At 51.2% G+C, this 13,634-nt stretch overlaps 1 protein-coding gene across 2 annotated transcripts; it reads left to right on the forward strand.

Moving 5' to 3' along the window:
- The first annotated feature begins 5,578 nt into the window (after positions 1-5,578).
- On the forward strand, positions 5,579-12,306 carry GNPNAT1 (glucosamine-phosphate N-acetyltransferase 1). 2 transcript variants are annotated; one of them, XM_084521547.1, is made up of 6 exons: positions 5,579-5,654; positions 7,547-7,734; positions 8,430-8,492; positions 9,149-9,276; positions 9,721-9,782; positions 10,808-12,306. In XM_084521547.1, exons 2-6 carry the CDS (start codon positions 7,563-7,565, stop codon positions 10,953-10,955), a joined length of 573 nt encoding a protein of 190 aa, XP_084377673.1. In that variant the 5' UTR covers positions 5,579-5,654; positions 7,547-7,562; the 3' UTR covers positions 10,956-12,306. The 2 variants fall into 2 exon arrangements, with proteins under 2 accessions (XP_084377673.1, XP_084377674.1); XM_084521548.1 differs by lacking the exon at positions 5,579-5,654 and adding an exon at positions 7,096-7,119.
- Positions 12,307-13,634: the final 1,328 nt, after the last annotated feature.

Genomic DNA, 13,634 nt, shown 5'->3' on the forward strand with positions numbered 1-13,634 from the left:
ATTAACAAAATATGAGTGGATATATCATTTTGTTGCCCTAAGCAGCCCCCCAGCCCTGCGGATCTCCGCCACCCCGAGCCTGGCCCCGATTTTCCCAGATCCCGGCGCTGCCTGGGACATCCCACAACCCGCCAGCCCTCCACGGCCAGGTCAATCCCGGCCCCTCCACGAATTAATCCCGAGCTCAAAAATAGCCCTGCAGGATTTCCTGCCTCCCCTCCCGCCGCGCCACAAGGTAAGAGGAAGGGGGAGGACCTCGGAAAGCAGGACCAAGGGCAGATGTGTCGCCTTCAACCCCGCGTTATCGCTGCCCTTTGGGTCTGAGCAACCTCCATCCCCAGCACATCCCAGCCTTCCTGCCCCCTAGGGGCTTCATTAAGTTCATTAAAGTCATTAAGCTCATGGGAAGCGGGTCCTTCGGAGGTTTGATCTGAGATAAAATGAGCTGGGATGTGCCTCGCATCGCGCCCAGCCCTAGGACTGATCCTCGTGGATTCGGGGCTGGTTTGGAGCCAGGGGCATCACCACTCCGTGCGCTTGGAGAGGGTTTTTTTTGAGGAAATTTGGGAAATTCTCACCCCCAGCTGCATTCATTCTTCCTCCCATCCTTCCCAGGCCACCCCAAATGCCAGGCACAGCCCCGGCCCATCCTGTGCCCATCAGCTCTGGGCACAGGCATCAGCCACCATTGGTTTGTTCTCTGCAGCCTCGCAGAGCAGCAGTTTCGGCTCCTGTTTAACAACCCAGCTCTTATCATCGCTCGCACAGCGCAGCCCGAGTGGAAGATAAAGAGTTTCCACCACGAGGGATAAACAGAGAGCAAGTGTGCCCAGCGGCTGTGCCCTCCTCTGCCCACCCCGGGGCTGGGCAGGACCCTGCTGCCCACGGCAGGACAGAGCCCCCTGCCCCAGATCAGCCCGGCTGTGCCCAGGGAAACCACTGGGGAAATGCCAATCTTTGAATTTACAGAATCACAGAATCACAGAATTTTCTAGGTTGGAAGAGACCTCAAGGTCATCGAGTCCAACCTCCAACCTAACGCTAACAGCCCTCCACTAAACCATATCCCTAAGCTCTACATCTAAGCGTCTTTTGAAGACTTCCAGGGATGGTGACTCCACCACTTCCCTGGGCAGCCTGTTCCAATGCCTCACAACCCTTTCTGTAAAGAAGTTCTTCCTAACATCTAACCTAAAACTCCCCTGGCTCAACTTAAGCCCATTCCCCCTCGTCCTGTCACCAGGCACGTGGGAGAACAGGCCAACCCCCACCTCGCTACAGCCTCCTTTAAGGTATCTGTAAAGAGCAATAAGGTCGCCCCTGAGCCTCCTCTTCTCCAGGCTGAACAAGCCCAGCTCCCTCAGCCGCTCCTCGTAGGACTTGTTCTCCAGGCCCCTCACCAGCTTCGTCGCCCTTCTCTGCACCCGCTCAAGCACCTCGATGTCCTTCTTGTAGCGAGGGGCCCAAAACTGAACACAGTACTCGAGGTGCGGCCTCACCAGAGCTGAGTACAGGGGGACGATCACCTCCCTAGCCCTGCTGGTCACGCTGTTCCTGATACAAGCCAGGATGCCGTTGGCCTTCTTGGCCACCTGAGCACACTGCTGGCTCATATTCAGCCGACTGTCCACCATCACTCCCAGGTCCTTCTCTGCCTGGCAGCTCTCCAACCACTCCTCTCCCAGCCTGTAGCTCTGCTTGGGGTTATTGCGCCCCAGGTGCAGGACCCGGCACTTGGCCTTGTTAAACTTCATGCAGTTGACCTCAGCCCATCGGTGCAGCCTATCCAGATCCTCCTGCAGAGCCTTCCTACCCTCAAGCAGATCGACACACGCACCTAACTTGGTGTCATCTGCGAACTTACTGAGGGTGCACTCGATGCCCTCGTCCAGATCATCGATGAAGATATTAAAGAGGACCGGCCCCAGCACCAAGCCCTGGGGGACGCCACTAGTGTGGCGTCAAGTGTAATCAAGGTTTTATACATAAAATCCCCTAGGAAGTACGGGGTGGGCCTTCTGAATTCCTCCACTGGTGGATGGGAAGGTGGGTGAAATGCCACAGCTGCTAGAAAAATGCCACGTTGGCTCTGACAGAGTATGTTTGGTAGGAGGGACAAGGGGAAAAACTCGAATTTATTCCCTAATCCACCCAAATAAATTGGTTTATCGAATCCACAGCGTGCTAATCTTGTGCAGGAGGGCTGGGGAGAGCAGTCCTGGAGTGTGCTCTGCCTGCAGCGGATGGGAAGGTGAACCCTCAACTGTGGGGATTGGAAATCTCCAGGCTCAGGGCTCTTTGGGAACAGCAGCACCCTTTGGGCTGCGTTCCCCATTTCTCAGCTTGGGGCCAGATCTGTGTCTGATCCTATGAGTCGGACCCAAACCCCAGCTCCAGCCCTGGGGCTGTCAGAGTCTGAGCTGGGATGTAAGAACTAATGAGAGGCGATGCTGGTAGGGACAGGTGGGGATCTTCTGCACAAAAAAATAATAAAAAAAAAATAATAAATGTGCTCTTGATCCATGCTCAAGAAGCAGGAGAAAAGCTGGAGGAGCCGATCACGGGCTCCTAGCAAGCTCTGCAGAGGGCAGGCTGGGGCTGCAAGAGCCGCCCTGGGGCAAGGGGTGCCGCGCACCTGCGCTCCCCGACACTTCCCTTTCCCCCCGCTGCTAAATGATGCTCGGCTTCTTGGCTCCAGGTTGGATAATCATTTCCAGCAAGGCAGACGTGTTCCAGATGCACGCCTCCTTCCCTAACTGCACTAATGTTATCGTAAGCCCTGCAGAAATACCATTTCCCAAGTTCCAGGCGGCCATCTGGATCGCGGCAGAGCTTTGGGGAGGGCTGCCAGCTTTCCCCTACGACTTTATGAAGTCCTAGCAGGTATTTAGTTCATCTCTATCCACCCATGGGTGACATCTGGGGAGACGCGGCAGCATCCTTCTTTTTTTTTTGGAGTTAAAAGTGCTGGGTCCTTTGTGAAACCCGGGCGCCCGGAGCTGTTTTAGGCAGCCCTCCTGCAGACATCGCTTCCAGCGCTCAGGATTCAGCCGTGGGTGGATTCAGCCTGATCCGTGAGAGGGTAAAAAGAACCAGAGCGGCCCGTCCCTAGGTAGACGGAGCCCTGAGTGTGTTTCCAAAACAGAACGTAAACAATTTGATTGTGGCAAGGATTTACTCGTTCTTGCTGCATTGTGTCATATGGCAAAATGAAAGGGGAGCGCGTTCTCTCCTCATAAAGCAGGGCGTGCTTCGGACCCAGACATTGACATCAAGCAAGTGCATGGCTCCTTTCCCGTCTCTCCGACCGTCTTGCGGTCACGAATTTGCAATTTCCTTGCCTTGTAATCACCCCGTTCCAGCACTGGCAGACACGGAGCAGCCCGAGGATATCACTTTGCTCTTTGCTTTTGCTCCGAAACACAATCCGCCGCGGTGGAACCGGCGCTTGTGACACGAGTGGAAACGCTTCATTTCACCTTTTTGCAACCAAATCCTGGCCTCGGCGGTACCGTGGAGATTTATCTGCTGGCTGCTGTGAATCCTCACTGACCTGCATCACTTGACCTTTGGAAAGCCACCGTGGGTCTTACAGATGTCTCTAGAAGTGGGAGCTCATCTGTGGCCACTTGCCTTCCACCCTGCTAAGGAACGAGGCTTGTTTTGTGCGTGGACCCTCGGGGTGTTCAAAAAGCGGCTGAGCCCTTCCCCAGACACTCAGTTATTCCTCAGAAAGCCTTTAAGAACATCACAATCTCCTTCTGATGTGGTTAAAATCGGAGAAAGGGCTTCAAGCTCGCTGCACAAGGAGAGAGGGGCACTGAAAACCGGCTGGCACCGCTCTGCCCTGCCTGGGGGGCTGGCACAGGGTCTGCTGAGGGGGTTTACAGACCCTGGGGGGGGTGTGAAGAGCAAAGCTTTGCGAGAGGTTAATCCCTGTGTATCAGCAGCCTGTCCCTAAAACACTGCTGGAATGGAGGACGCTTTTGGAGCCAGCAGCCTGGCAAATTCCTCTTCCCTTGGGGGGGAGATTTTTCATCTGGATCATTTCCCTGCTCTGGTTCAGGCCCACGCTGCTACGAAAACCCACAAGTACAAATAGTTCCTGTCCTCAAGCCACGCTGAAGTCGGTACCTCAGTGGCTGTAAATAGAAAAGGGCTGGTCTCCGGGACTAATAAAAGTGGAGTTTTAAACAAACTGAAGGCTTTTTTTCCCCCATTCAGCGCCGTTACGCTGAGGCGCTCTGGGAGCTCTGGAGGTCAGGAGCTGAGGCGCACGCATGGAGGAGAGCAGCTTTCGGGTGTTAAACACCAGGGGCCGGATGAAGCTCCTGGGTCAGGATGTCCCTGTGCTGCTGAGTGCCGGAAACCTGGAGGATGTGTCTGCATTTATCCAAAATCTCTGTTCCTGGGCAGGTCCCGGCCATCTGCGCCCAGCCCTGCTGGGGAGAGCTGGCCTGACCCCATGTGGTCGTTCTCACAGCGCTGTCACGGCACAATTTTCCTTGGTAAAAGCCTGGATTTGTCACCGTGACGTGGGTAAAATGCAAAACCTCCCTCACACCTGTGAATCTTTCCACTGGAGAAGAGGCATCGCAGAGGGAGTTAAGCTAAACCCCTTTCTGTCATGTTTTCATTCAGAGGAACTCATCCACACTCACAGCGACGCTGTTTTAACCAGCAAAGCCGCGATTCTCAGTTTCTTGGTGCACTTGAAGTGGGATAAACTGTTAATTTCTTCACATGGATGGGACCTTTCCAGCCCCCAGACTCGCATCGTCACCAGACCTCGGGTGTGCCTGACCCCAAGGAGTTTTTGGTGTGTGTCATCCTCATCCGGTCACTGGGGCCGGAGAAGTAAAAGCCAAATAGTGTTGATTGTTTCCTCAGCAACCGAGTGATTCATTCTGAGGGTAAAATATCAGGGGGAGAAGAAACGTGGAAAATGAAAATCATGTCTCGGGAGCACGCTGTGTAATTATTTTGCTCAGCAAAACCTCCCGCCCCGTGCTACACACACGCCTTGACCTCAGCTATTTATAAGGCAGCATCTTGAGTTGATCTCTCTTCTGACGTTTTCTTTATTGGAAGGGAACGGAAAAAAATCGCTCATTTGTGCCCCCTCCGCACTCTGAAAGCTCAGTAAGCAGCGGGCAGCAGGTGTTGCTCGAGGGAAATAACGGAGCCTCCTCCAAAATCAAACCCCTAGAGCCAAAAAAAATAAATTACCCATTCATGACACACTCCCGAACGCTGCCAGGCGAGCAGAGACCCAAAAAAAAAAAAAACAAAATATCCCCAAAGCCCCCCTAACCCAGCCCCTTCCCCTCACAGCCGCCCCCACCCCCTCAGCGCCTTCCCCCCCCTTCCCCCTCCCCTCAGCGCCGCCGCCATTTTGCCCGCCCCCCCCCTCCCAGAGGCGGGAGCGCTGCGCGGGGGGCGGGGCCTCGCCCGCTGAGGGGGTGGGCGTGGCCAGGAGCCGAGCCGAGCGGCGCGGTGATTCGTCAGCCGGAGGGAGGGGAGGGCGGGGAAAAGGCCGGAGCCGGACGGCGATTGGCTGCGCGGCGCCGCGCGTGCGCGCCGGGCCCCGCCCCGCTGCCACGTCCGTGAGGCGCTAAGCCGGCGGTTGGCGCCGGGGCCGCGTGCGCGGGGCGGTGAGTGAGGGGGGTGGGGGGGCTCTGAGGGGGCTTTGAGGGTCCTTTGAGGGTCCTGAGGGGGCTTTGAGGGAGGTTTGGGGGGCCTGAGGGGGCTGGGGGGACTCTGAAGGGGTTTTGGGGGTGCTGGGGTGGGGAATGGGGGGGATCTGAGGGGGTTTGGGGGCCCCTGAGAGGGTTTGGGGGCCCCTGAGGGGGCCCTGAGGGGATCCTGAGGGGGCCCTGAGGGGATCCTGAGGGGGCCCTGAGGGGATCCTGAGGGGGCCCTGAGGGGATCCTGAGGGGGCCCTGAGGGGATCCTGAGGGGGCCCTGAGGGTCTCTGACAGGACCACAGCAGCAGCCCAGAGGCCCCCCTGCCGGCCCCGTTGGGCTCCCAGCCCCACAGAGCCTTTCCCTCAGCGCCCCGGCCTGCCTGCCATCGTCTGGGAGCATAATGTGGGGTGTGAGGGGCTGCTTCAGCGCCCTAAGTGCGTGGTTTTGTCCCGGAGGTGTGTGTTAGGTGAGGTGGGAGTGTGGTCGGTGTGTGTCAGAAGGAGGCACGAAGCTGAGGTGTTTTTGTTGATTTGTTTTCATTGAGGGACTCTTTCGGTTGGTTCTCCGAAGCCGCCTTCGGTCTTGGGGCTTCCATGCTGCGGTTGTGCCGAGTTGGCTGTGCTGTGGCTTATTTTGAGAGGTAGTCATCGTTAACAGCAAAAAAAAGTGTATTTAATTTGAGCCACATGAAAGCATGTGACTACTGAATGTTTTATGGTGCAAAAAAGTGAACCTGAAGATTTGTCAGGAGGGCTACGAAGCTGGGGAAGGGCCTGGAGCACAAGTCCTGTGAGGAGCGGCTGAGGGAAATAGGGGGGTTTGGGCTGGGGAAGGGGAGGCTCAGGGAGACCTCATTGCAACTGCCTGAAAGGAAGGGATGGGGAGCTGGGGGTCGGCCTTTGCTCACAGGTAACTAGTGACAGGACCAGAGGGAATGGCCTCAAGTTGTGCCAGGGGAGGTTCAGGTTGTAAACAAAGAGACATTTCTGCTCAGAAAGAGCAGCCAGGTGTTGGGATGGGTTGCCCAGGGAGGTGGGGGAGTCACCGTCCCTGGGGGTGTTCAAGGAGAGGTTGGATGTGGTGCTTAATGATTCTATCAAGTTCCCATATGTTCTGTTTGTACCAGGAACCTTACCGGGTATTCCTGTTACAAAGAAATGATTTGCTCTATGATCAATAAAATGTCCCTGTGCTTCCTTGTATCCCAAATTCTAACTCGTACAACTCCCAGCTCCCTCGTTAATCGTTAACAGGTCTCAGCACCATCCTGGCAGTTCTGTGCTTCACCTGCTAAGGGCAGTGAGGCACTACGCTTTACAGCTGAGATAGCATTCGATTCAGTAAATAGACAGAGCAAACAAGGCTGCACAAGAAGTGTTCCGTGGGCTGTACGCGTGTGTGCAGGCTGTCGGATCATCCGTGTTCCTACAGGTGTGGTGTGGTGGCTCCTGGCTGAGGCACTGCGTGTTTGTGGGGTGGGTTGGAAGCAGTGCTTGTCCTGCCAGCGGGAAGAATACAGAGAGCTGTAGAGGATAAATATCCAGGTTAATCTCTTATCTTTCCTTTTCTTCTCTACGAGGAAGAACCTTCCTGGCTGAGCACGAACGGGCTGTTTGTGTTGACTTTAGCTAACGTGCTCTTTGTGTAACGCGGTGTCCCGGTTCGGTGAAGGTCAAATACCTCCAGTTGCAGATAAGTGGATGGTAGTTTGGGTTCCATTCACTTTTCTTTACCTCCCTGAGGATCCCACTACACAATCCGCAGAAATTGCGTGGTCAGGGATTAAAACAATCAGGATTGTTAAAAACAAACAGGAATTAAAGCAGAATGTTCCTTACCCGCGTGCTTCCTGTTTCAGAACACCTCTCGCAGCCATGATGCCTGTTGCAACCGTGATGCCTGATGACACGCCGATGTTTGACCCCAGTATTCTTCACGAGCTTGACTGGAGCGAGAACACCACGACGTTTTCTCCTGCTATTTCTCCTCTGGAGCCAGGAGATGGCCTAGTAATGAGACCGCTGTGCACGGCTGATGTAAATCGAGGTAGAATCCTGTTTCATGACCATCACAGACAAGAGCTGGGTGTTGCACTAGACAATATGTATTCTCCATTCTCTCTCAGTAGATCAGCAGTACCTGTTCTACATCATTTGGGTTATTTATTTTTATTGGTAAGGAGTTCAAGCACTTGGCACCATGGATAGCTGCTGCGTTGGTGACCCCCAAAACTGGTTTTACTGTTCTAATGACCTTAAAAACAATCGTAAAATTCAAGTGCAGTCTTTCAGAATAATCCACAGCTTCCTATTCACAGCTTTAGAGGGGGAGTAGAATTGTTCATGTTATTCCCTTCAGTATAAAAGTAACGTGAACCACCATACTGCTCGTAGCGTGTGAAGACTTCTTCACACCTGTAACTTAGGAGAAGGAGGTTGTTCTGAACAGGCAGCTAAATATTGCCTGATTTCAGCTTTATCCTTTCCTTGCTTAAATGCCTGCATCTTTTTATTCTGCACTCAAGCTGCAGTTGGCTGCTGTTGCATTAGCTGATCCCAAATTGTGTGTGGTGTGTTCAATTTTAAGCTTACAGTCTGTGATATGCGGAGTGCAGGCCTTTACATACAGCTGAATTAGATGATGCAGTAGGGATGTTAACAGACAGCCCTGTCAGGTGGTTCTGTGCTATTTGTGTGTTCCTGTTCCTCATGAGTCTTTATTTTTTTCCCCTTTTATAACAGGCTTTTTCAAGGTTCTGGGTCAGCTGACTGAAACGGGAGTTGTGAGCCCAGAGCAGTTTATCAGTGAGTATATCATTATTTCTTGGCGTTTCCACCGAGCTTGCTGGGAACCAGAAGATGCTGACAGCAAATCCACCTGGCTGTGAGGTTCCTGACTGCCTGATGCCAGAGTGATTTATTAGCTCAGGTCCCCTGAGGCAGATTTTGGCACCCAGCTTTGGATTCAGCTGCAGCTATCCCAAAGGGCTCCTTGGCTGGGATATGCTTAGGTTGTGTCCTTGCTTTGGAGACTGAGCTTTAGCTTCCTGGCAGAAGGGGATGCCTGGTGAGGGCTTGTTTGGGATGAATTATTGCAAGCACCAGTAGTGAAGTGGAGGCTTGCCTTTGAAGCTCAGAACATCGCTGAGCTGTGTTTCACTAGTCTGAGGTGTAAGAAAACTTCCAGGAGGGACTGCTGCCTTCATCCTAGTGCCCATCTGCTGAGATGCTGGGGAAGGAAGGTCCTCTTAGCAGATGGGGATATGGCATTTACTTGACACCTGCTTTTTCCTGGTTCTGTCTCTGGGTTGGTCCACCTGGGCCTTTCAGGTTCTGATGTTTTGGGCACGTTTTCCCTGTGATTCTGGATTCTGCCGTGATCTGCATGCAGAATCTGATCCAAGCGTTAGGCTTCACAGCAATTCAATCCAAGGCTAACGGTGACTGTTCTGCTCCCACAGAAACCTTTGAGCACATGAAGAGATCTGGAGATTACTACGTTACTGTCGTAGAAGATACGAATCTCGGGCAGATTGTTGCTACAGCAACGCTGGTTATAGAACATAAGTTCACTCACTCCTGTGCAAAGGTACATTCTCTTTCTGCAGCTGTAGTGAGGAAAAAGATGCTGTCCCCAGAATACGTGTACGGTATTTTTATGGTGTTACTTGAAGTACCTTCTGCTGAGTCAGTGATAAAGGCATTTTAAAAAACACCATCCTTGGGTGCTCAGCTGAGTAGTAAAAGGAAGATTTGGCTTTTTGTAAGGAAAAAGAGCAATTTGTCTGTCCCGCTCTTCAAAAAGTCAGAGTGGATTCTGATGGAGCTGAGGATCTCGCTGCTGGGGAGTCCCAGCTGGAGGGGTACAAATCCCTCAGCAGGGGAGAGGCTGTGGTGGGACCTCTACAGCTGCTGGGTGCTGCAGGGGGCTCTGTGAATGCCTCGAAAGCTGGACAGACAGCAGAAATGCAAGCACAGAGCAGGGAAATGACACACCAGTGTTCTCAACTAACACATCTCTGTGTTTTCACAGAGAGGAAGGATAGAAGACGTAGTAGTAAGCGGGGAGTGCAGAGGAAAGCAGCTTGGGAAGCTGTAAGTATTTTATCCTTTATTTTTATCTTTGCAATTCAACACCAGGCAGGGCCACAAGCTCCATCCACTTGGTTTCTGTCCCCCCACCTTAACACTGATCAGTGCCAGCAAACAAGTTAACTGCAGTGATGAGGAGTTGTCTGTGCAGGAACCTTCTCTGGGAAGAGCAAAGTTTGCAGCTGCAGTCAGTGTGGCAGCACGGAAGGTGGCTGTTGTTTGAAGTTAGCCCATCCCTCTCTGGGTGGTGGGGATAATGTGTAGTTATTGCTCTCAGGATGCCATCTGCCTGTTCTTTGCCCTCTCCAGAGAATACAGCGCTCAATTAAACTGCGACAGAATCACTCACCAGACCTCAGGGCAGGATTTTAGTTCTGTGGGTTAGTGGGGCAAATTCTTCCCAGCCAGAAACACAAGATTTTAGCCAAAAGTTATCACAAGCTGGCAGAGTGCAAGCTGTAACTTAAAGTTGTCTGGTAGACTCTGGTATGTCATTCTTTTTTCTTGGGGTAGCAACCATCCTGTGTACTGAAGGAGAACGCAGTCTGTGAAATTTGTGTTGGTGTGAGGCTGGGGAAGGGCTGCAGGGTGGTTAGGAGGCTTTTGCAAGGGACTTTGGAACTTTCTTTACTGAAAGGGTTGTGGAGTCTTGGAACCAGCTGCACAGGAAGTGTTGAGTCACCATCCCTGGAGGTCTTCAAAAAAAAAAAATGTGTAGGTGTAGAGCTTAGGGACATGGTGCAGTGGTGAACCAGGCAGTGCTGGGTTCAAGGCTGGACCGGGTGATCTTAGAAGCCTTTTCCAACCTGAATGAGTTGATACCTGAAATGGAGTGCTAGTTTCTACAGAAGATGATGTAGGATCAAAGATTAAATGCACTAAAAATACTTGAATTGGTCTTTATTGTGCTAAACTTCCTCCCCCAGCACTTGTTTTTAAAAGTGATTGATAACTTTATCAAATTTCATGTTGATTGATCCTGTGTTCAGGGCCATTTCACTTAACTGCTGTTTCTCTGTCTCTTTCAGATTAACGTCCACTCTTACACTACTAAGTAAGAGACTGAACTGTTACAAAATCACGCTCGAGTGTCTGCCAAAAAATGTGGCTTTCTACAAGAAGTTCGGCTACTCGGTATCTGAAGAAAACTACATGTTTCAACGGTTCTTTAATTAAGAACTTCTAGTGATTATTTTTTTTTTTTTGTAAAGACTGTTGGTGGAGGAGCTTGTGCTACAAACCGTTCTAATAATGGAAAATTTATATAGTTTATTGCTGCAAATATAATGATCCCTATAAATACTGAACATCAAATGTGTAAATCTTGCAAAAAAAAAAAAAAGCAACTTACAATTTAGGAGGGTTCTCTGGGTTAGCTCTTAGAACTAATTTTTACTACTGTTCAGTGTAAGTGAAGCTCTTTTGTTCTAGCTGAGTTACAAAGGACTCTCGTTAAAGGGATGGTTTTTAACCAAAGGTATATATTTTTATCTCAAATTTTTTCTTGCCTCGTATTTTTCTAAAGGTTTGCGCTTCTTTTCTTGGTAGCCAAAGTGCAGCTCGTGGGGTCGTGCTCCTGGCTGTGCTTCACTGAAGAATGATGTAGCTTGGGCAGGGAGGCTTCTCGTACGCAGAGGTGGTGACACAGGATGGGAATTTGTTCCTTTTGTGAAACCTCACTTAAGTGCTGGTGACGTTAGAGTACCGAAAGTTTTATAGGCACTATTTTCTGAATTTGTTACCATTAGTGCAGGTTAGGGGCTCTGATAAAGCCGATGGTGAGTTTAGATAGGTTTTTAATGCAGGGGCCCTGCACTTTAGCTGATAACTTGATTTGTTTTCAGGATAATTATGTTTTTTGACAGACAAACCCATGGTTTGTGACAGGGCGAAGGAAACTGGAATGCCTGACAGAATGCACCCCACTCTTAGCGGGGCTTCTGCTAGCGCTCAGTGGGAATGTTAATGCCTGCCTCTACGAAGGCAGAAACGCATTCAGCTTCACCAAATCCACCTGACCACCGCGCTGTACTTGAACTCCGTAGGGCCGCTTCGGCCGTGGTTTTGCTGGTGACCACTTCTACCTACAGCAGTGCGACCCGGCACGGAAACCCCAGGCCCTGGTCCCGAGGGGTTGCTGCTGCTTCGTAGAGCGTCCCCCTTGCTGTAAGATTGGAGAAACGATTTTAGCACTTTTGCCCCCGGTGGCAAGCAAATAACGTACAAAGCCCCGACTTCAACAGTAGCGTTTTGTGCAAAGGGAGTGACAAATCCCATGTCTGTGAATAGGGCATTATAAACACAGGAGGGTTCTGCAGAACAGCTGGGCTTGTTTGTGAGCGGGCAGGCCTTACAAAACGTTCTTTCGTCGTGCTGTGGAGAGCTCCTTTAAGCCGTGGTGCGGGGTTCTATTTAATGTTCCTGATGGTACTCCACTCAATATAGTGTTTCCTTGATAATGTCTGTTTTATTTATTATTTTTTAAAAATCTTTGTTTAAGCTGAATAAATTAAGACTGCCAACTGTATCTCTTCTGTTTCTGCTTTTGCTGTTTTGCCTGAAGGTAAAAACCTCTGACGTAGAGGTTTAAAACCTCTATAAACCATAAAAATATCTGATGCACAGTTTCATCCCTACAAGCGTGACTTCTAGGAAGCAAGTCTTGAAGTCTTCAGCTCATCCTGGGTGAGTACCTGTCCTCAAACCAGAGGTGGACACCTGAGCTGTGATGGCTGACAGAGGCAGCCCCAGCTTCTTGCAGCTTTTATCAGCTTGGAATTTCCAGTAATTCAAACAGGACTGGGACTTCTGCTTCTACACCACCTAACTAGCTCCAGGCCCTCGTTAAGAGTTAATTAAAAGATCAGTGAGGAGCAGGTGATTGTGAGATAAATGAGCTGGGTTGAAAACTCGGTTTTGTGGCTGTGTGGCAATGCTTTCAGGTGGGAAGAACCCAGTTCATCAGCATTAGCTCAACAGGGAAGGTTGCTCTGTTCCCTACCACAGGTGACGTTCTCAACCCTGTCAGATTCCCCCAGGGAAAGGGCAGCAGGTACAGAAGCTGCTGTCACCTCCGGAGTCACACCTCTGTAACTGCTGGGCTGGCAGGAAGCCCTCTGGAGGAAGAGTGCCTGGTTTTTACATGAGGAAAGGTGAAGGGTTTTCATATGAGTGGGACTTTAACAAGCAAGAGGCCCTAGAATCATTCAGAGGGCACGTACCCCAAGCACACCGCCACCCCTGGAGGAACAGGAAGGGCTCTGCGTGGTGCTGGCAGGTGCTGTTAGCACAAATTCAGCCTGCAGTGGTACCCTAAAGCCCCAGAGAGGGACCCTTGCTGCTGATTGCTACCGCTGGTTTAGCCTCAGGAAGCAAATTGTAATTGAAATATGTACCAGCAGTAAGCTAAACAAAACGCAAGAAATGACAGCTTTAAATAAAAGGCAGAATAATAGCACATGAGAGGAAACCTAATCTCAGGCTCCCTTAGGATCTGAGAGGCTGGTATCTGCAGGGCAGCAGGCAGCCAGACCAGAATGACTCTAAACCAGACCAGGATGACTCTAAAAAGTCCTCAGCAGGGGGTAATGGGATAAAAAAAAAATAAATTGGCAGAAAGTCCTTAGTCATGGAGGCTGTTGGTTTGCGAAACTGTCTCCCCAGGGAAACGCCAGGACCCCAGTGAGGTAACAGAACCAGGCTGCATGAACAAGCCTCGCTGGCAGGGAAGGGTTAGATGAATCAAGTGTTCTCCTGGCTGTGTTTCATCTCTGCTCTTTCCCAAGGGTTCCAAGAGGAGCTGAAATAGGAAGCAGTTTTAAGCAGAAGTTCTGGTTCCCACCCTTGTTTCATCAG

This window comes from Aythya ferina (genome assembly GCF_964211825.1).
Source record: "Aythya ferina genome assembly, chromosome: 5".
Classification (NCBI taxonomy): domain Eukaryota; kingdom Metazoa; phylum Chordata; class Aves; order Anseriformes; family Anatidae; genus Aythya; species Aythya ferina.

Coding starts and splice junctions, on each gene's coding strand:
- GNPNAT1 (XM_084521547.1), top strand. CDS start 7,563: ATGATGCCTGTTGCAACCGTGATGCCTGATGACACGCCGATGTTTGAC. Junction 7,735..8,429: donor CACGGCTGATGTAAATCGAG/GTAGAATCCTGT, acceptor CTTTTATAACAG/GCTTTTTCAAGGTTCTGGGT. Junction 9,277..9,720: donor TCACTCACTCCTGTGCAAAG/GTACATTCTCTT, acceptor GTGTTTTCACAG/AGAGGAAGGATAGAAGACGT.